This window comes from Mastigoproctus giganteus, chromosome 10 (genome assembly GCF_048544385.1).
Source record: "Mastigoproctus giganteus isolate SK-2022 chromosome 10, ASM4854438v1, whole genome shotgun sequence".
NCBI classification, from domain to species: domain Eukaryota; kingdom Metazoa; phylum Arthropoda; class Arachnida; order Uropygi; family Thelyphonidae; genus Mastigoproctus; species Mastigoproctus giganteus.
In genome coordinates this window covers 152,433,514-152,454,924 of record NC_143584.1, presented here as the reverse complement: position 1 = coordinate 152,454,924, position 21,411 = coordinate 152,433,514, and the positions used below count along the sequence as shown (strand labels likewise).

Below are 21,411 nucleotides of genomic sequence, written 5' to 3'. Positions count from 1 at the left end.
AAATGTTCAACGAACATGTAAATAGAATTAATTATTGTATTTATTCAATTTTTTATCTCATGCACAGGAAAAATTACAAAAGCATGCAATTTAAAAAAATTTCAAAATTATAAAATTACAAAAAAAGAGAGAAGACAGGCATAACATCAGTAAGTTTTACCTCTCAAGTATTGTTGCCAGAATCAGTCTTCCGCTATGGAGATTTAAAAGGGGTCGGCCGCTCAACCTTACAAAAGAACATATTAATAGATGATTGGATGGCGGCTTTTTTCTTTCATTGTAGATTTCTTTGTAGCAAGCAAACACATCATTCACCCCTCTGTTAACTTTTAAGAATCATTCGTTGTCAGGATCCATCTTCTTAAACCCCACCATTGCCGATACAATTTCATGAAATGTCATTGCCGTCTCTCTCTGGTGATGAAGCATCTCGGCTCCTCATTTGGTTCATCTTGAGCTTCATCAGTAATTTCTTCTTTCACTATCGCTGCCTGTAAGTCAATAAGTTCTTCATTAGATAATTCCTTCTCTTCTTCCTCTGTTAACTCCTCCATGTCTTTGGCATCAACCTCCAACTAAGTAGCTCTGCAACCTTTACAATCTTATTTGTAACCTCTTCATATCATTCGTCTTTTTCAAATCCTTTGAAGCCTTTTATATGATGTGGGCATATTTTCTTCCATAATTTCCGCCCAGGTCTTGTTAATGTTTAAGATGGCATGGTAAATATTGTAAGATTTCCAAAAGTCTCTTGACATAAAATATTTCTCAACATCTACTGCAGACAATGTCTGAGCAAATGTTGTGTGTAAGTAGTATGCTTTTAAATTCGAAATAACACCCTGATCCATAGGTTGGATGAGTGAAGTCATGTTTGGCGGTAGATATATATGACTCTCACGTTTGAATTGAAATCATCTAAATGCATAGGATGTCCAGGAGCATTATCTAATAGAAGCAAAATCTTGAAAGCAACACCGTTATCTTTACAATATTTTTCAACCTCGGGAATGAAGCAGCATTTAAACAAATCCTCAAAGAGAGAGAGAGAGAGAGAGAGATATTGTTATCCATGCTCTCTGGTTCAATCGGAAATGCACGGGTAGAGTGGCTTTATTTATGCCCTTAAATGCATGAGGATTTCCAGAATGGTACACAAGCAGTGGTTTTAATAATAATCTCCAGCTGCATTAGCCCCAAGCAAGACCATGGCCCTATCTTTTGAAGCCTTGAAACCTGGCATTGTCTTTTCCTCTTTGGGAATGTATGTTTGATCTGGCATTTTTTTCCAATACAGAGCAGTCTCATCAACATTAAAAATTTGCTGCGTTGAATAGCCACCTTCATCAATAATTTTTTCCAACACATCACAAAATTTCTCTGCAGCTGCAGAATTGACACTGGTGACTTCACCACATACTTTAATGTTGTGGAAACCAGCACGATGCTTGAACCTGTTAAACCACCCTTTGCTTGCCACAAACTTATGTTGGGCTTCACCGTACTTATCCTTAATATCTTCATAAATACTTCTTGCTTGAATGGTCATTAGACTCGGGGGCACTTGCTTCTGAATCTGTTTTTCCATCCATATTATTAACAGCTGTTCCATTTTCGATATAGCACCTGTGATCACAGTATATAGCAAATGTGCTATATACTGTGATCACAATGCCCTTAAGATTACTGTTGATTTTAAGGGCGTTGATCCTTTAACATGTTCTTTTATAAGTTAAAATAGTATTCACTGTTGAAGCAATGAGACCTAATTCTCTTGGTCTCATTGATGACAAACTTTGTCCTGCTTCATACTTCTTAATCATTTTCATCTTCATTTCTAAATCAGTTTTGTTTCGTTTCTAGCACTACCACCACTTGCACTTTCCATTGGTCACGTTCCCTTCATCATTGTACTACGTAAATAGGAATGAAAAGAAGTTTACGAAAATTTGTTTTTTATATGATTGAAGATTTCAGTAAAGTGGAACACATTTCACCGTAATAATGTAAAAACTCACACAATTGCAGTTATCGGTATTAGAAATGTGCTTTAGAAAAATATTACAAAGGCATTCAAAATTGGTGTTTATAACGGGAACATATGATAACGATGAAAGTGTAGTGCAATTTCCATTATGAATATGAACTTTTAGAGAGATAAATAGGTTAGTAATATAGCGAATTTTTCAACTTCCAAGGACTTGGAACGAATTACAAAAAAAAAAAAAAAAAAAAAGTATTATTGGGTTCACATTACGATATTTTCATAATACTTCCATTTATCCCTACAAATGCAAAATACATTTCCAAATTTTTTTTCAGTTTGCACTGGCTGGCAAAAACTTGCGTAAAGTCAAATTTGCGTAAGTCGAGTATTACGTAAATCCAGGAGTTCCTGTAATTCATATTTCAAAACTATTGTTTTGAAATATGAATAAAATCTCATTATGCCCTGTGTTTCTGTCATCTGATTAATAGCAGCTAACTCATATTAAACCTGCTGCTTGGGACAGAGCACCATATTCTAAAATGGACCAATGTATAATCATGATATTGGGTCCAAAACAACTATGTGAATAGCTTCCAGTACACATCCCTTATTCAAATTATCAAAATTGTCTTTTTACTCTGTTTTCAAATATGTATAATTTAGTTGTTTTCATTCCATATATCTGGGATAACATTGGCTTTCATGTTCTCCAAAAAATGCCTGGTCTAATTCTTCTCTGTGTCCACATGTAATAGAATTCTTTTATTGTTCAGGTTTCTCCATATCCTTCCCTCATATTTTTTAACAAATTTGACCTTAATCTGATCTCCTGTTGCCATATAGTGCAAGAAAACCACAGGCTTTTGCTGCACTGGCCAAAAAACCCCACCAAGTAGATAAGAAAATACAAATTATATATGTCCCTCCTGACACCTTTGAATTTATTCAAACTGTCAGCCTCAACTATCTGTGAGGACAACTTGTTCCAGCAATCAATAGCTCGTTGGCTAAAAGAAAACTTCCTACAATCAATTCTAAACCTCAAGCCCTGTAGTTTGGATTTATGACCCCTAATTCTATAATTCTTTATAATAGTGAGAATTCCACTTTCATTCATTTTACTAATCCCTCTCAGAGCCTTGTAAACCTCAATCAGGCACCTCTAAGGTGCCAAGTTGTCAAGCACTGTAGCCCACAATCAAAGTCTTTCTTCATACGGTTGTCCTCAAGTTGCCCATCTTTGGACCCTTTCAAGAAGCTCGTCTTTTTTCGGATGAGGTCTCCATACTTGAACACAATTACTTGGAATTATGTATTGGTGCATTTCTCAATCTATAATACAGATAGTTCCCAACTTTATGAGTTAATTCACTCCTAGCACGTCGTAAAGCGAAAACTCGTAAATCAGGAATTTATTTCCCATAGGCGTAATGTTAAAAACAGGGGACACAATGAAATTTGACCATATAGTAATGTTAAATAAAGGTCAACAAAACAATAGTTTATGCTTAAACAATGGTTTATTTATCCAAAGAAGTGAAAATGTAGCCTTTAAAAACTAGCAAATTATTATAATAAAGAAATTATGTCATACAAATGTTAAAGAATGTTTATCCTTCATCAACTTAATGCACACTTGTTGATGGTTCTTCACACTGATGGGTCATCACTGATTGGTTTGTTGGAAGCACAAGGAGTTGTCTTCGTCTTTTCTTTTCATTATAAATTTCACCTCGAAATTTGAATCTTTTGACTTGAAAATCTCAATTGCTTTTTCTGGGTTGGAAAGCTTCGTCAAGCCCCTTGAAAGTGAAGGAACAAACAGGAGTTTCAGCTGTTAAATCTTCTTCTTCCTCAGATTCTTCACATTTTACCATTTCAAGGAGGTCTTCATTTGTGAGCTCTCCATTGTGTTCTCGAAACAGATCTGTAATATCAGTTGCAGAAACCTCAAGCTGCAATTCAGCAATATTAATTGACTGCTTCTGTTTCATTTTGTATGATCTCTGCTGGTTCTTGAAATCCTTCATAATTATCAATTAACTGATGACAGAGTTTATTCCAAACACCCTTCATGTTCTTCTTTGTAATTTTGATTCTGGCTCGTTTTATTATTTGATTGTATCTGAAATATGGAATTTTTTCCAAAATTCATTAAGAGTTAGACCTCCCTCCATTAGACCTTATCTCTGCCTGAACGAAAAAATGCACGCACAGTAGTACTGTATTGTATAGCTACAATACAGTACTTGCATGTGGTTTGAAATGCCGTATTTATGAAAGTTTAGCATTTATTTATTGCAATTAATGTTCATATTTTCGATTTTGTTGATACTCTATACTTTAAAAAAAGAACTCATAAAGCGAAAATTCGTAAAGCAGGAACTGCCTGTATTGTTCTGTTACTGTTATGTTTTATTTAATTTTCATATTATGTTTTTATGTGTTTTAGTATGTTAATATGCATACCACTAAAATATTATTATTATTAAATTTTAAAGTAAATTAAAATACAAGAAATTTCACAAAGCTTGAATTGATTCTGTGCTTGTACGTTTATACCTTATACCACTTACGACACACTACTACTTAATACTAATTATTTGCTTCTTTTTTTGTAAAATGGCATGCTGTTCTGTCATTTTTTTTTACATATGTGACTTTTATCTTTCAATGTATTCGTGGTCCTTAAGATTGATTGTGGACATTCTTCCAACAGTGACAACTAAGGGAGTCTAAAATGCTGATGGAGCTAACATTTTGAGTCCTACTTATGAGTTAAGTGATTCAAACTATGGCGAAATCCAGTCATTCTGCACAACCAGATACCTTGGGTTGCATGTTTACATTGATAGAACTGTTAGTAGCTCTGGGTATGTCTTCATATGCAAGGTCTAAAAACAGTGCCTAGGGATGGACCAATGATACCACCCAGGCCTGAACCAATGTAAACAGAGATTGAGGTGTGGTGGTCTGTATCACTTAGGGGAATGGCTGATCCTCTGTGTCACTAGGCGGTGCTAGTTGGTAGATGACTTTCACCACCCAGTGAACTTCCACCACTTTGCTTATTGTTAATGTTTGAAGTGGTGAAAACCATATTTGATCTTGAGAGTAAAGCTCTAGCATCTCTCTTTCTATTTTGCTATACAGTCTAGGTCATGTCTTTTGACATTATGATGAGTGTCGTGAGGGTCCCACTTTAAAACAGCATTCACAGTACAGCTGCTAGATAGTCCACTAGGCTGAATTTATTGGTAATGCTAAAAGGGAGCATCAAGATCAGCTAGTGTTTTAATCTCACTGTCTCTGCTGTGCTGGCTGAGGGGCAGACTATCTCAAATGGGAAGTGTCTCCATAGCCAGGTGGGAAGGAGCAGCAGTGCGTAGCACACGCGTCTTGATTAAACCAGGGTTCGAGCCCGTCACCACCAAATACAGAGAATGCGGAAAGGTCAGGGAATGACCACCGCATATCCCGGAGCAATATGGCCTTAGTTGCTAATGCTCCTAAAAACCAAATAACAAACAAACAAACAATCTCAAATGGTGCTCTGCAAGTAATTTGCAGGAGACAGCCAATTGATTTGTTAATAATGAAGAGGTATTTATATCCTGTAAGTCCCAGTATTGATGGAGTATATGGAAGAGGCTCTTAAGGAAGAAAGAGTAAAATTTCAGAGAAATGTGGAGCAAATGTTTAAAAGCAGATGGGACAGTTCAGAGAAGGAGAAAGTTACCTGACAGTTCCTGTTTGATGCAAATATTATAGAGAGATCTAGGAAATGGCCTGCTGTAGGATATTTTGGAAAGGTACTGTGTTAACAAGACATGGATTGAAGTCCAGATCAAAAGAGTCGAATTTAGTTGACTGTGAGTTATGTAGATGCAGCAAGGTGGAGACCATTATCCATTTTATAGCACAATACATATGGAATATAATGGTATACGTTGTGATAATGTGGAAGTTTGAATTTATAGATCCATGTAAAGTTTTTAGTTCTCTTGAGCTTTATAAGTATTTTTTAGAGTTTTCTAATGAGGTTGAAAGGTGTAGAAATGATGTTTAAGGGTTGCAAGGTATTTAAAAAAATCAACAAAAAAAAATTATTTATACTGGATTTTGATATACATTTGTAAATATGTATGGTATAAAAATAGCTAGCGTTTGTATTAGTTATTTGTACATTGTTTTTTAAATGATGAGATTTAGAGTAGTTAGAAAAGGAGATTAATGAAGGTTAGAGTGATAACTCCCCAGACAGTAGATACCCACCTCCTCGTGGCAGGGGCGAAAATCCTGCCACAAGATTAAAAATCTAAATCTTGGTTTTCTAATAAATTTGCTAAGGCTGTTCCAAAGTAAGAACACAATATGTCACAATTGGCTTGTATTAAAATATACATTTTCTGCCTATGCTAAAGCTTGCATTAGTTGCAAAAACGTTTTGATTAATCCACACACAATTTTGAAAAGCTAAGTTTAGGAAACTTGCTTTTTGTCAAAAGGTAGTTAAGCCACCTAATCTATAATCACGTTGGCTGTTGTTTTTGTCTATCCATTCTTCCAACTCTGATACAGTCTTGATGGTTCTGTTGCATTCTCATCTAAAGATGGCACTGTCTTATTTGCATTTTACTTTTCCTCTAACTCTTGCATTGATCGTCTCAGTGAATTGCTTTCTACTAGCAAACACATTCCATTCGGTGTTTCCCATAGTCTTCTGACAGAAGTGCATTAGGACAAAACTATAAGTATTGATCACATTTCTCTACTTGTTCTCAAAATGTATGCTATTGAGCTTGCTCCTTTTTTGTGTTACCTTTTAATATTTCCACAAGCATTTTTTATTTCTGCATGTAAATTTGCTCATGTCCAGCCAGTTCCAGAAAAGTTTCACCAATGTGAAACTTTTCTGGAACTTTCATCATACTTCTGATATTTTGATTGTATTTGATGTTCAGGTGCCTCCGTAGCCAGGTGGGAAGGAGCAGCAGTGCATAGCACATGCTTCTTGATTAGACCAGGGTTCAAGCTCGTGACCACCAAATACAGAGGATGCGGAAAGGTCAGGGAATGACCACTGCATGTCCCGGAGCAATATGGCCTTAGTTGCTAATGCCCCTAAAAACCAAAATAACAACATAACATTTGATGGTCAGGTCCTCTAAACAAGCTGCCATCTTTTGGTTTACCTTCTGATTTTGGCAACTGGGTGGCCAGTTTTTATTGACTGCTCATTGCAGGCGGCTCTTTGTCTTCTGACTTCTCAAATATGCAGTAGTGCGTAGCACCCACTTCTTGATTAGACCGGGGTTCGAGCCCGTCACCACCAAATACAGAGGATGTGGAAAGGTCAGGGAATGACCACCGCATATCCCGGAGCAATATAGCCTTAGTTGCTAATGCTCCTAAAAACCAAATAACATTCTCAAATATGCTGGTGTTCCCCAAGTTTTTGTTCATCCTCTCACTTTTTTCCTTCCGTATATTAATGACCTTCCACTGACTGGAAATGCTCTCCATAGACTATTTATACAACAATGGCACAATACATTCCACCTCCCAGTTTAGGAAATTCTGCTCTGTGCAAATATCTTCAATCTCTCAAATATTTGCTGTCAATTTCCTAAATGCCAATCTCCAGTTAATTTTCTGGGAAAAAGAAACTAAGTTAACTACAGTCCTCTAAAACTCAATCGTGTTTTCTTTCTTGCAAAAAAGAAGCTTCTGCTCCCCTGCTCATCTTCAGTAACACACTAGTTTCCAAACAAGATCACATATCTTTATTAATGATTACAATGACTTATAATCTGTCTTGCCCTAAGGATATCACAAATATTGCTTCCTTTGTGTCAAGAAAAACTAGGTTTTCTTTTTTGTTTTTTTCTCTCAGCACTACTATTCTTAAGGAATTTATTGTAGCTTAAACACAGAGCGTACAGATAAAGCAGAATCAGATCTGCTTTATCTGTACGCTCTGTGTTTAAGCTACAATAAATTCCTCAATGAATCCAGAGCGCGTAGGCCTGTTTCGTTACTACTATTCTTAACTTCTACTCACTGTACACATCTCCTAGTATGGAATATTGTTACTGCATTTTGTGTGGGACACCAAAATCTCTCTTGAGCTCCCAGACTTTTTCCAAAAGAATACAATCAGGTTAACTAATCACTCAACTCATCTCTTGCCAACCAATCTAGATGTTTAGATTCTGTTACATACCCTTTTAGTAAATATTTCTATGGGCAATGTATTTCTGAACTGGCTTCTGTAATTTTGCATCTCCCCCCCCCCCCAAGATTAACCCAAACATGTGCCTCAACTAGTCAATGTTTATTTGCCATTGAACTCTAGGCTCACAGAACTAACTTTTCTTCTTCTTTATTTATCTACTTCTGTTTGTTGTAACATCCTCCTCCTTTCACATATATTTTCTAAAAATTACAATCTACAGAAATTCAGATCCAGTATCAAAAAGTAGCTTAGAATAAAAAATAAAAAAAAAGTATGCCAGATACTAAAATTACACAAATAGGACTCTGTGTGTGGTTACTGGTTAATCAAAATAATCATTAAGTTATTCTAGATATCATATGGAATAACTTATAACCAAATTATAGATTCAGCTGATATCACTACCTATAGGAAGCCCAACTGAATGTGTTATAAGGTGTACTTTTATTTTCTCTCTTTTATTTCTAATTTTACAATTGAATTCAGAACACTATAAATATCTACCAAATAAATACCTATTATAATAATTCCAGGCTGAAATGCAAGATTAATATTTTGATTGTACTCTAACCTAGACATGAAATTGAAGCAACTTTAGAACTAATGAAAAAAGCAGAACGTGACCTAAATATAAAACAAAAACAGTTAGAAGAATGGGAACACAGGCTTTTAAAGAAAGAAGAACAACTAGAGAGAAAGAATGTATGCATGGTAAATATGTTTTCTTTTTACTTGATATACTTTTATCTTTTAGCTTGTGTAATTACTACTCTACCAATTAGTACTGTCAATACAAAAAAAAGTGCCACTTTCATATAATCACTGCAGTAATTTTATTTGAAAAATTTCAAAGATTGTTACGACCCTTCTTTAACTTTCTGAAGACAAAAAATCATATTTGAAATTATGACTTCATTAGTTCATTACAAAAAGTTATAGATTAGTATTAGTAGAGACATATGATGCAAGAAAGCAAGCTTATATAGCATCAGCCAAAAAAAAAAAAAAAAAAAAATCTCCCATTTCACCCATCCATTCACTCCAAATGTTTGTCTAGTTCTGCATTCAACTCATTTAAGTTGTTGATCTCCTCAACAAAGATGGAAGTTTGTTCCAACTATCAACCACCCGCGCTACCTAAAGGCGAATTTTTGCACATCTATTCTACAATTGTCTTTCTTCAATTTGAATTTATGTACCCTCAGCAGGTACATAAATTCAAGTTGTTGAGGCTGGAACGATGTTCCGGTTCTTTTTTCTAAATGTCATAATAGAAAATCATTAAATTTATACACTTAATATTATGAAACAATGGCATAATCAAAGGGGAGGGAGAAATATCTATTTTACCCATTGCTACTAAAAATATATATTAATAGTAATCTTTAAAGTTAATAGATTTCTTTAAAAATTTATTTAAAAATATAAATTTCGCAATAAAATTTGAACGTTTCTTACTAAAGTACAATGTTTTAGATAAAGAGCCCAATGAATGAGATATACTGTGATGCGTGCGAATGCTGCATTTTGATTTGCCATGAGCTGAATGCTAGAACTGGATGATCTATGAACCATGAGTCTGAAGTCTGATTTAGTTACTGTACAGTCGATGTGGTGTTATCAATTAGTCTTCTGGAGAACGAGTGTTCCGGTACTATTTTTTTTTTTATGAATACACCTCTGCCTCTCAGGTGAGTAATCTTGCAAGAGGTAGAATCCCATTAGCATTGAGCTTGCTCAAACCTTTCAAGGCCTTATACACCTCAATTAGATCATCTCACTGTCTGCCTAATCCCCAGAAGCTGGAATTTGCAGAACTTAAGCCTTTCTTGGTAGCGCCAACCCGTTGTTCCACTCACCAATCTTGTTGTCCTTCTCTGTACCCATTCCAGCAGCTCTACATGTTTCCTAAAATGTGGCTGCCAGACCTATATACAGTACTCAAGGTGTGGCCTGACCATTGCCTTATACAAGGGGACAATCGCCATCTTATCCCTGCTAGCAAAATTCCTGTATATCATTGACAAGACATCATAAGCTACTCTTGCAGCCTATCTGAACTGCTCAGAAAACTTCATATCTGACTGCTCAGTTACCTCCAGATCCTTTTCATTCTCCACTACCCTAAGTGTAGTACCACAATTTATATGTTACTCTGGGGTTACTGCTACCCATATACAGTACTTTACATTTGTCAATGTTAAACTTCAGTTACCACCTCTCAGCCCATTTGCCCAACTTTTACATATCCTGTTGCAGTATATGGAATATCCTGTTGATGTTCCATAACCATATCATAGTAGCGTACTATTATTACTGTCATTAACAACCCTGCTAACTTTCATATTGTCTGAGAACTTAAGACATTAAGCCTGATATATCTTCATCAGTATCATTGATAAATAACGAAAACAACAATAGGCCCAATACAGATCCCTGGGGGATCCACTAATAACATTAGTCCACGAAGAGCAGTGTCCATTGATAACCACTCTCTGTCTTCTCCCACTCAACCATCCTCTTTTCCATTGTAGCAACTTGCCCTTAATGCCATTCTGCTCCAATTTGTACAGTAGTCTTCCATGTCAAAATTATCTTTTGCATCCAGTTCCTTTGTAACCACATCATAGTATTCAATCAAATTTGTCAGACACTACTTCCCCTTTCCTTTCCTTTCAGAAAAATTTTGAACAATCTTGATACCAAGAAAGCTCCAGGTTCTGATGGCATTTCTTCACTTGTTCTCACAACCTGTGATCCTGAGCTTACTTCTGTTCTGTGTTGCCTTTTTACACTTTCTTATTCCACTAGTGTTTTTCCTTCTGCTTGGAAATTTGCTTATATCCAGCCAATTCCTAAAAAAGGATAACAAATCAATCACATATAATTATCATCCCTCATTACTCTTATTTCCGCTCTTTCTAAAGTAATATGAATTCTATCAGTGTCAGTCCACTAGTGATATACTGGCTTATGTTACCCATCTGTGGAAAAATTAAATGGAAAAGTTGCTCAAACAGTTGCACTTGACATTTCAAAGGCTTTTGATCATGTTTGGTGTAAAAGTCTTCTAAATAAGTTTCCATCTCATCGATTGGTAACTGTTTTTGTAATTGGGTATCCAATTTTCTCTCTGACTGCCCACTTTCAGTGTTGATAGACAGCCGTCTATCTTCTAACTTCTCTACTATTGCTGATGTTCCCCATTGTATATTAATGACCTTTTCTGGAAATCTTGTTCATAGTTTTGCTGGTGATAGTACATTGCATTTCAACTTCCAGTTTGAGAAACCTTGTCCAGCACAAGCAGCTTCATTTTCTCAAATATCCACTATCATTTCCTTAAATGATGAACTCCAGGTAATTCTCCAGTGAGAAAAAAATAATTTAGTTAATTTCAGTCCTTCTGAAACTTGAGTCCTGGCTTATTTCTCACAAAAAGGTTTTTTTCTACTCTTCAACAACACTCAGATTTCTAGACACGATCACATCACATATTTCTATTAGGGATTACCTTGACTTCTAATCTCTTTTGGCATAAGCACATCACAAATATTGTTTCCTCTGCATCTAATAACTTGGTTTTCTCTTTTGCTCTCATCATTACTTTTCTTCTAAACAGCTATTCACTCAGTAGAAATCTCAAATCTGCCCTACCATGGAATATTGTTCTCACATCTGGTGCGGTATTCCCATAACCTCTCTCAGGCTTCTAGACTCTACTCAAAAGAGAGCAGTTAGGTTAATTAATGACCCATCTCTTACAAGTTTCTCCACTCTCTGTCTCATGGATGTTCTGTTTCTGTTGCATTCCTTTTCTGTAGATTCTTCCACGGGCATTGTTCTTCTAAGTAATTCCCACTCTCTCTCTTCCAAACCAGTTCAAACACATACCACAACCAGTCAGCATCCGTTTTTTTTGTTCAACTTCAAATTCATAGAACTAACTTTTCTTCTTCCTCATTTATTCCTTCAACTTCTGTTTTCTGAAATAACCTCCCTTCACACATTTCCTGAAAATTCCAATCTACAAAAATTCAAGTCTGTATCAATAAGTATCTTCTTTCATCTTCTCAACCTTCAACCCATGCACAGTACTAAGTACTATAGGTTCTAATACCTTCCAAGTTTTAGGTTTTCATTAAAAATAAAAAATATATAATAATAATAATAAGCAACTTTCAAAAATTCCATTGGCAGCCTTGTATCTGTGCATTTATTTTTTTGCTAACCAGAAATTTCAAGTGCCTTAAGTAAATATGTGCCCTTCTGATAGAAAGTCCATTGGCTATCAGATGATTTCCATAGTTTAACAAATTTATTTATTTATTATATGAAAAATTACATATAAAGATGGCCATAGATAAAACATTTAGAGTAAAATTGGCCATGAAATGTTGCACTACCATTAGTTCATTATCTATTAACCTATGTGACTTATCTCTGTACGTGTGTCTCATTAGTTTTTAATAATTACTGTTGACAGAGAAAGGGGTCTTTAACAAGGGAGGGCAGTATTTTTCCTGATTGTATTGGCAATGCAAATTGCCATTTTGGGATTTCTTTCCTTTGAAGATTAATCTTGATTGATATTAATTTTTATTAATCTTTATAATAGTTAAATATTTGCTGCTTTCTAAAGCAATGGAGAGTATCAACATTTTGCTGTATCATTTACAATGCAGAGTATCATATATAATAAAATGTTGGAGATTATCATCACTGGCTATATAAATTGCATTGCCCTGAAAATAACAAACCCACAGAACAAAATTTGTGTGATAGCTCACAGCAAACTTTTCCAAGGTACTTATTACAGCCATATTTGTTTTGCTTGCCTTGTAAGTATACAGTATTGCTGTTTACTGTATAGCAATGCAATCATAGTTTTGCTGCATAAGAAAGGAGATAAATCAGAAATTGGAAATTATAGACCAATTAGCTTGTTATCCCACCCCCCAGGGGCTCACATCTGGTGAGTATGGGCTTGGCAAACCCAGGGTCCTGAGCTGGATATCATCATTTTTCTCTTTCCTGGTGATGCCTTTCTACTTCTCTCTCTCTCTCTCTTTCTTTCTCTCTCTCTCTCTCTCTCTCTTTCTCTTTCTCTTTCTCTCTCTCTCTCTCTCTCTCTCTCTCTCTCTCTCTCTCTCTCTCTCTGTGACACACACACACACACACACACAGGGGGGTAACTCAGGAATTTATTTTTTTTGGCTGGTGCAGCATAAGCCTCAGGCTTCCTTGTACCATGTGGCTAATAATAATAATAATGATATAAGTTGTTCACAAGGGTCATTACTAACAGATTAGAAAGAATACTTGATGAGAATCGACCGAAAGAGCAAGCTGGCTTTAAGACAGGATTCTCAACTATGGATCACCTTCACGTAATGTCACAGCTAATAGAGAAAGCAAATGAATATAAAACACCATTATGCCTGGCATTTGTGGATTATGAAAAGACATTTGACTCCATACAGCATAAGGCAATGTTTCAGGCACTGGAAAGACAAGGTATAGATACCCCATATATTATGATTTTGAAGAAAATATATGAGAATGCTACCTCCTTTATTAGACTAGACAAAGACAGTAATAAATTTAAAATTGAGAAAGGAGTTTGACAAGGAGACACAATATCTCTGAAGTTGTTTACTGCTGCCCTTGAGGAAGCTTTCAGAAGATTAAACTGGTTGCAGAAAGGAGTCAATGTAAATGGAGAATACCTAAACCATTTACGATTTGCAGATGACATTGTGGTCATAAGCCATGATCCCAAAGAATTAGAGGAAAATCTTAATTAGTTATGCAGAGTTAGTAAGGATTTTGGACTAAAGATGAATATGGCTAAAACAAAAGTAATGATGAACAAGTATGCCACAGAAAAGGATATAATGATTGAAGGAGCAGTAATTGAAAAGGTGGAGTCATATACTTATCTGGGACAAGTCATTAGCTGTAATAATGATAAATGGATGGAAGTCAAGAGAAGAATAAATTTTGGATGGATGGCATTCAGGAAATATAGTCACATACTGAGGAGCAATATCCCAATTTGTCTGAAACGTAAAATAATGAACCAACGTATACTCCCCACCATGACTTATGGAAGTGAAACTTGGGCACTCACCAAAAGAATGGAAGAGAAGCTGAGAACTACACAGTGAAGAATGGAACGAATTATATTGGGACTCAGACTATTAGATAAGAAGAGAAACACATGGATTAGGCAGCAAACTCAAGTAAAGGACATTCTTATCAAAACTAAAGAACTAAAATGGTCTTGGGCAGGACACATAGCTCTAAGACATGATAACAGATGGACTAAGAAAATAACAGAATGGTACCCAAGAGGAGCAAAGAGAAAACCTGGAAGACAACAACGGAGATGGACAGAGGAAATTCATGAGTTTGTGGGTGGTAAATGGATGGCCATTGCACAAAACAGAAGGAACTGGAAAGTTGCTGGAGAGGCTTTCATCCTGCAGTGGATTGAAAATGGCTGATGATGATGATGACGATGATAGCTGTTTAATAATTAATAAATAAAACAGGCATGTGTGTACTGTATTAAAGGTATCTAAACACAAATAAGAGAATTTATTTCATTCATAATATCTGCTTTCATCCATTGTTCAAAAGTACAAACATCTGAAGATACATTACAGGTTTGTTCAGCAAAACTATGAGCACTAAGTTGTCTCCTATCTCAAGTTTTCCAGGTAAACTGGCACCTACTTTACAAAACAATCTATTGTCCAGGCTCTGCATTCTGAGTAAATCATATTATAATGTTCTTCACTCTCTAAAGTGACTTATTTTTTTTCACTGAAGATGGTGTTCAGATAGTTGTGAGGAAGCGTTTAGTGTCAATCACTAAGGGGATGGATGAATTATTCCTAAAAAAGTATAAAAAATCATGTAAAAAAATTCCATGTGTTATTTTGTTTCTGCTTATTTTTCTCTCATTTATTCATTCATTTATTTATTTTTTGAAAATGGAATATTACTGGAATGATTTTGTTAGTGATTGCTTCACTAACTTAATATTTCATTTCTCTCATTTCTGAAGTATCAAATTTTGATCAGTGGCCTAAGGGATAAATAAGAATAAAATAATGTAATAAATAAAAATAAGTTAATCACATGGGAAAACTATCAAAAAGTAGACAGCTATGCTGCTCATGCATTTTCCCTTTATCCATATTTGAATGTTGACATTTGCTTAAATTTATTACCCAAAACCAGCAATCTCCAGGTCCCAAGATTGCGAATTTTGGATGTTACACCTGTAGTGCTAAAGGGATCATCTATCATCACATCTTCTATTTCAGCATTATGTAGCATGTCAAAATGTCTTAGAAATAAATTTAATTTGTTTTTATATTTTTAGGAATTTCAATCTTTTTAAATGACATTTTTGTTTTTTTTTTTCCTTTAGCAACTGAACGAACATGATGTAAATACCTGGTCAACCAAAGATGTGGTAAATTTATTTTCAAATAGCCCTTTGCTTCATATAATTGTATCAGCCATTGCTTTTATTTAAATAATACATTCTCCTGTTTTTTTTTTTTTAATGTTTAGCTAATTTTCTTTTTTTTTTTTTTTTTTTTCTGCATTTTAGTATTTATGGGTAAAACATCTTGGAAGTGAAGGTAAGTTTATTCTATCAAACAGAAAGCTTGTTTCAATTATTACCTTTAATTTTGTAGTCAGAATAGCATTTAAATTTAATTTTTATGTAGTTTGGCCCTAACAGAAAAAATTAATAAGTAACATATCCTAATGCAAGTAGTCCTCAGTTATGTAACACAATGTTTCCTTCCATTAAACATTGGATGATGAATAACAGAACTCATTTTCCTATATGAATAACATTTATAAGTTAAGGTGAAGTTTTTTCCCAGGAGCTAGATACTCTATACCCAATTATTTGTGTTATTTTCGCCTGTATAACCCATAAAATTGTATTAAACTGATTATTATGAACAGGACCTGCCAGGAGCAAAAGTTGATGACATTGTCGGGCAGATGTAATTTTTTAAGGGCACAAAAAGGCGATATTATTGTACATGTTGGGACTAATGACCTTAAGAATAACTGATCTGCAGATTTACTTAACAAGTATAGCTCAATGCTGGAAAAAAGTCGCGAGTTAGGGTTAAATTTGAAAGTGTCTGCAATTCTGCCCAGACACAATAGGAGGGAGTACATGATGAGAGCCGTATCGATCAATTCATCCCAAGGTTCACGGGGTAGAATTTTTTCAGTGTGGTCTGTGCTTGCTAACAGGAGAGACCGCTTCTACAGGGATGGGATACACTTAAATAGAAAGGGTGCAAGAATATTTACTGATCCTCTTGATGCAGCATCAGATAATTCGGAAAACTGCTAGATTGAGGGGATTCACAGACTAAAAGATTAATGGTAGCCGCAGGCAGAAGGAAAAGTGATTCTTGCACTGCTTCTATTGGAATGAGCAGTAGCCTAGAGAGCAAGTTGCTGGGTACTTCAACAGCTCCTGGGAGTCATAATGGAACAAGTAAATACATGGGCTGTGTTAGGGTAACTAAGAATAAGAACAAGTGCATGTATACTTTCATGTACACTAATGCTAGAAATATAGTAAATAAAATTGATGAATTTGAAGTGCTCATCAAGACATCAAAGGCAGATATTTTGGGATATTAGAGACATCGTGTCACACAGATATAAGCAGTGCAGAATTGGAATTTGGCAAGTACAACGTGTACTGAAAGGAGAGACAGGGTAGGAAGGGAGGAGGGGTTATGCTGTTTGTTAAGAAACACATAAATTCAAGGAAGTGCATCCAGTTGATGCAGGTGGACAGTGCAATGTTGAGTCTGTTTGGTGTGACATAAACACTGGGAAGGAAAAATGAGAGTAGGAGTATGTTATAGGCCTAATGACTCTGATGAGTACAATGAACAGTTGTGGAGAGAAATAGAATGGGCCAGTAAACCAGAATGTCTTATAATGGGGGATTTTAACTTTCCAGATATTGAGTGAAACTTGTGGGTTGGTCACTCACATGCTAGAAAGACTTTTGTAGATTTATTGGAGGATTGTTTTCTACAGCAACATTTTCAAGAGACAACCAGAGGGAGTAACACCCTTAATCTGATTATCAGCAGTGATTATTCATGCATTAAGAATTTGCAGATAAAGGAACCACTAGGTGACAGTGATCACAGTGTACTGATGTGGGATTTACTTAAAGATGTAACTACCATCAAGGGTAAAGGGAAGGGTTTTTGTTTTCGTAATGGTGACTATAGTGTTCTCAGACAGTTTTTAAATTCTATACAGTGGGATCAACCGATGATGTTACCAATGGTGGATTCTAAATGGGAATCCTTCAGGGACTTAATCTTGGAGGCTCCTGGCAAGGAAGAAAAATGCATGAGATGTGTATAAATTATGAAGCGACACAGAAGCTTATGGCAGATATAAGTTAGTCTGTAATCAATCACAAAGGAGATTAGGCAAGTGAAGGCAGATTACAAGAAATCTCTGGCAAAGGACACAAAGAAAAACAGCGAAGAGTTCTTTACTTATGTAAACTCTAGAAGGAAGGGGATGAATCTGATTGGTCCACTTAACATAGATGGTTTGACTATTGATGATCCTGCTCAAGTTGCTGATAAACTGAATGGGTATTTTGCATCTACATTCACACATGAGGAGTTATTCAATGAGGGGAATGCCAGAAGTTTATCAACCACTAACAGGGAGCTGAGTGATTTTGTAATAACTAAGAGCAAAGTGGAGGAGAAATTGTTGAAGTTAAACATAAAAAAGGCACTTGGGGCAGATGGAATCTATCCAGCTATAATGAAGGAGCCAGCAAGGGAAGTAAGTAAACCCTTAGCCATAATTATGAGAACATCCTTATAGTCATGGAAGGTTCACATGGACTGGAGATGTGCAAATGTATCCACAAAGGAGGTTCAAAGCATGACACAAATAATTATAGACCTGTTAGTTTAACTTCTGTTATGGGGAAATAATGGAGTCACTGGTTAAAGGATCACCTAGACAAGACAGCAGTAATAGCCCAGACACAGCATGGGTTTGTTAAGGGGAAGTCTTGTCTGACCAATTTACAATACTACAATGTTGTCACAAAGGAACTGGATGCAAAAAATAATTTTGATATCATATACTTGGATATCAGGAAAACTTTTGATACTGTTGCATGTGGAAGACTGCTTTACAAATTGGAGCGGTATGGCATTAAGATCAAGTTACTGCAATGGATAAAAGGATGGTTGAGTGGGAGATGGCAGCAAATGGTAATAAATAGACACTGCTCTGCGTGGACTAATGCTATTAGCGGAGTCCACCAGGGTTTGGTACTGGGCCCATTGTTGTTTTTTGTATTTATCAATGATATCGATGAAGATATATCAGATTTAATGTCCATGTTTGCAGATGATACTAAGGTTGGAAGGGTTGTTAATGACAGTAAAGACAGTATGCTACTGCAACAGGATCTAGAAAAGTTAGGCAGATGGGCTGAGAAGTGGCAATGGTTTAATATTGACAAATGCAAAGTACTCAATATGGGTAGCAGTAACCCAAGAGAAACGTACCAACTGTGTGGCACTACACTCAGAGAGGTGGAGAATGAAAAGGACCTGGGGATAATTGTGCAGTCAGATATGAAGTTCTCTGAGCAGTGCAGACAGGCTGCCAGAATAGGTCATGGAGCTTTGTTGATGATATATAGGAATTTTGCTAGCAGAGACAAGAAGGTGATTATCCCTTTGTATAAGGAAATGGTTAGGCCACACCTTGAGTACTATATACAGGTCTGGAGGCCTCATTTAGGAAGGATGTAGAGTTGCTAGAACAAGTACAGAGAAGGGCAACAAGATTTGTTGAGAGGAACAAAGGGGTGCACTTATGAAGAAAGGCTTAAGTTCTGCATGTTATAGCATCTGGAGACAAGGCACCTGCGAGGTGATTTGATCGAGATGTATAAGGCCTTGAATGGTTTGAGCAGGCTCAATGCTAACGGGATACTTCTGCTTGCACAGATTAAGAACCTGTGGGGGCATGGATTCAAATTGAGGAAAGACAGTTGTAGAATAGATGTGAGGAAGTTTGCCTTTAGCCAGCGGGTAGTTGATTGCTGGAAAAGACTTCCATCTGTTGTTGTGGAAGTTGATAGCTTAAATAAATTTAAAGCTGAACTAGACAAACATTTGGAGTGACCGGATGGGTGAAGTGGGAAGGTTTTTTTTTTTTTGGGCTGATGCTGTATAAACTTGCTTTCTTGCATCATATATCTCAACTAATGCTAATATCTTAAGTATACTACAGTATAATATTTAAAATAACTAAATGCAGCAAGACATAATACGTTAAGAATATAATATCGATGTAGATCCACCATGGATAACTCTTAAGAAACTACGATGGTAGTGTGGGAGGCATTATTTGTCCTGTATCTCATATTGTGCTCTTCCTTCACAATGAGTTGCCAAGGTATGCCACACTACCATCATAGTTTCAGTAGTGTGGCATACCTTGGCAACTCATTGTGAAGGAAGAGTACAATATGAGATACAGGACAAATGATGCCTCCCACACTACCATCATAGTTTCTTGGGTGCCTCCGTAGCCAGGTGGGAAGGAGCAGCAGTGCATAGCACACGCTTCTTGATTAGACCAGGGTTCGAGCCCGTCACCACCAAATGCGGAGGATGCGGAAAGGTCAAGGAATGACCACCGCATATCCCGGAGCAATATGGCCTTAGTTGCTAATGCTCCTAAAAACCAAATAACAACAACAACAACATAGTTTCTTAAGAGTTATCTATGGTGTAGCTGCACCGATATTATATAGATATTAAACTCTTACTCTTAACATTATGCCTTGTTGCATTTAGTTATTTTAAATATTATCATATAAACCTTTTGGCATCTCTCATATTGTGTGATTATCTTCACAACTGGGTTGTCATGTCTGCATTACCAGGGTACCTGCCCACCCACCGATGATAGGCCAATAGCTTTGAATCGGTGACGTCTGGGTGGTGGTGGTACTCACTGAGAATAAGTAATAGTCTTCTCTATTAGTGAAACGTTACTTATTCGAGGTAGTGCAATACCTTGGCAACTCGTTGTGAAGGAAGAGCACAATATGAGATACAGAGCAAATGATGCCTCCCACACTACCATTGTAGTTTCTTAAGAGTTATCTATGGTGTATCTACACTGATGTTATATAGATATTAAACTCTTAACGTATTATGCCTCGTTGCATTTAGTTTATTTTAAATATTATCATATAACCCTTTTGGCATCTCTCATATTGTGTGATTTTCACATCTGGGTTGTCATATCTTCATAACTGGGTTGTCTGCATTACCAGGGTACCTGCCCACTCACCGATGATAGGCCAGTAGCTTTGAAACGGTGCCATCTGGGTGGTGCTACTCGCTGAGAATAAGTAACAATAGTCTTCTCTATTGTAAAACTTGCTCCCATTTCACCCCTCCAAGGTATTGGAGGGGTGAAATGGGAGCGAGGTTTTTTTTTCCTTTTGGCTGATGCTGCATAAGCTTGCTTTCTTGCATCATATGCCTCTACTAATGCTAAACTCGTGAAGGAAGAGCACAATATGAGATACAGAGCAAATGAAGCCTCCCACACTACCATTGTAGTTTCTTTAGAGTTATCTATGGTGTATCTACACCGATATTATATAGATATTAGACTACAGATAAGGCATTAAAATGATGTCAAATAAAAATATACTGTTACAGATTGTGACTTTGTATACTGAATAAATTGACTTTCAAAAATATAGATCAGTACTGTGCCTGCACTGAACAAATAAAAATCAAAAATGGTAATTATTTTTCCATAACCAGTCTTTATCATCTGTATAATATCCCTAAAAGTAATTAAGGTAAGAGAGAGAGAGAGAGAAGGTGAGGCATTCAGAATTTGAGTGTGGTGCTTTCTTTTGACAATTTAAAATACAGCTCAAAGTTGTAAAATATTTGGCCAGTTGTGCTCAAGGTTAGGATCATACCTCTGCAAAATGTCATGATAGCTTCTAAATGCTGGAAAGCCTCATTCAACACTTACTTTTTCAGCAGTTTGGAAAATCGTCGTGAGTGGCTTTCAGCTCTTTAAACTG

The 21,411-nt window shown here is 36.1% G+C and overlaps 1 protein-coding gene across 2 annotated transcripts in view; it reads left to right on the top strand.

Moving 5' to 3' along the window:
- Nucleotides 1-21,411, top strand: part of LOC150079387 (mitogen-activated protein kinase kinase kinase 20-like) — a 269,330-nt gene that overhangs the window by 195,949 nt on the left and 51,970 nt on the right. For both annotated transcript variants that reach the window (XM_090382216.1, XM_090382217.1), the window contains exons 12-14: nt 8,804-8,939; nt 15,673-15,717; nt 15,859-15,889. In XM_090382216.1, the coding sequence (XP_090238342.1) occupies nt 8,804-8,939; nt 15,673-15,717; nt 15,859-15,889 (212 nt within the window). The remainder of the gene's footprint in view (nt 1-8,803; nt 8,940-15,672; nt 15,718-15,858; nt 15,890-21,411) is intronic.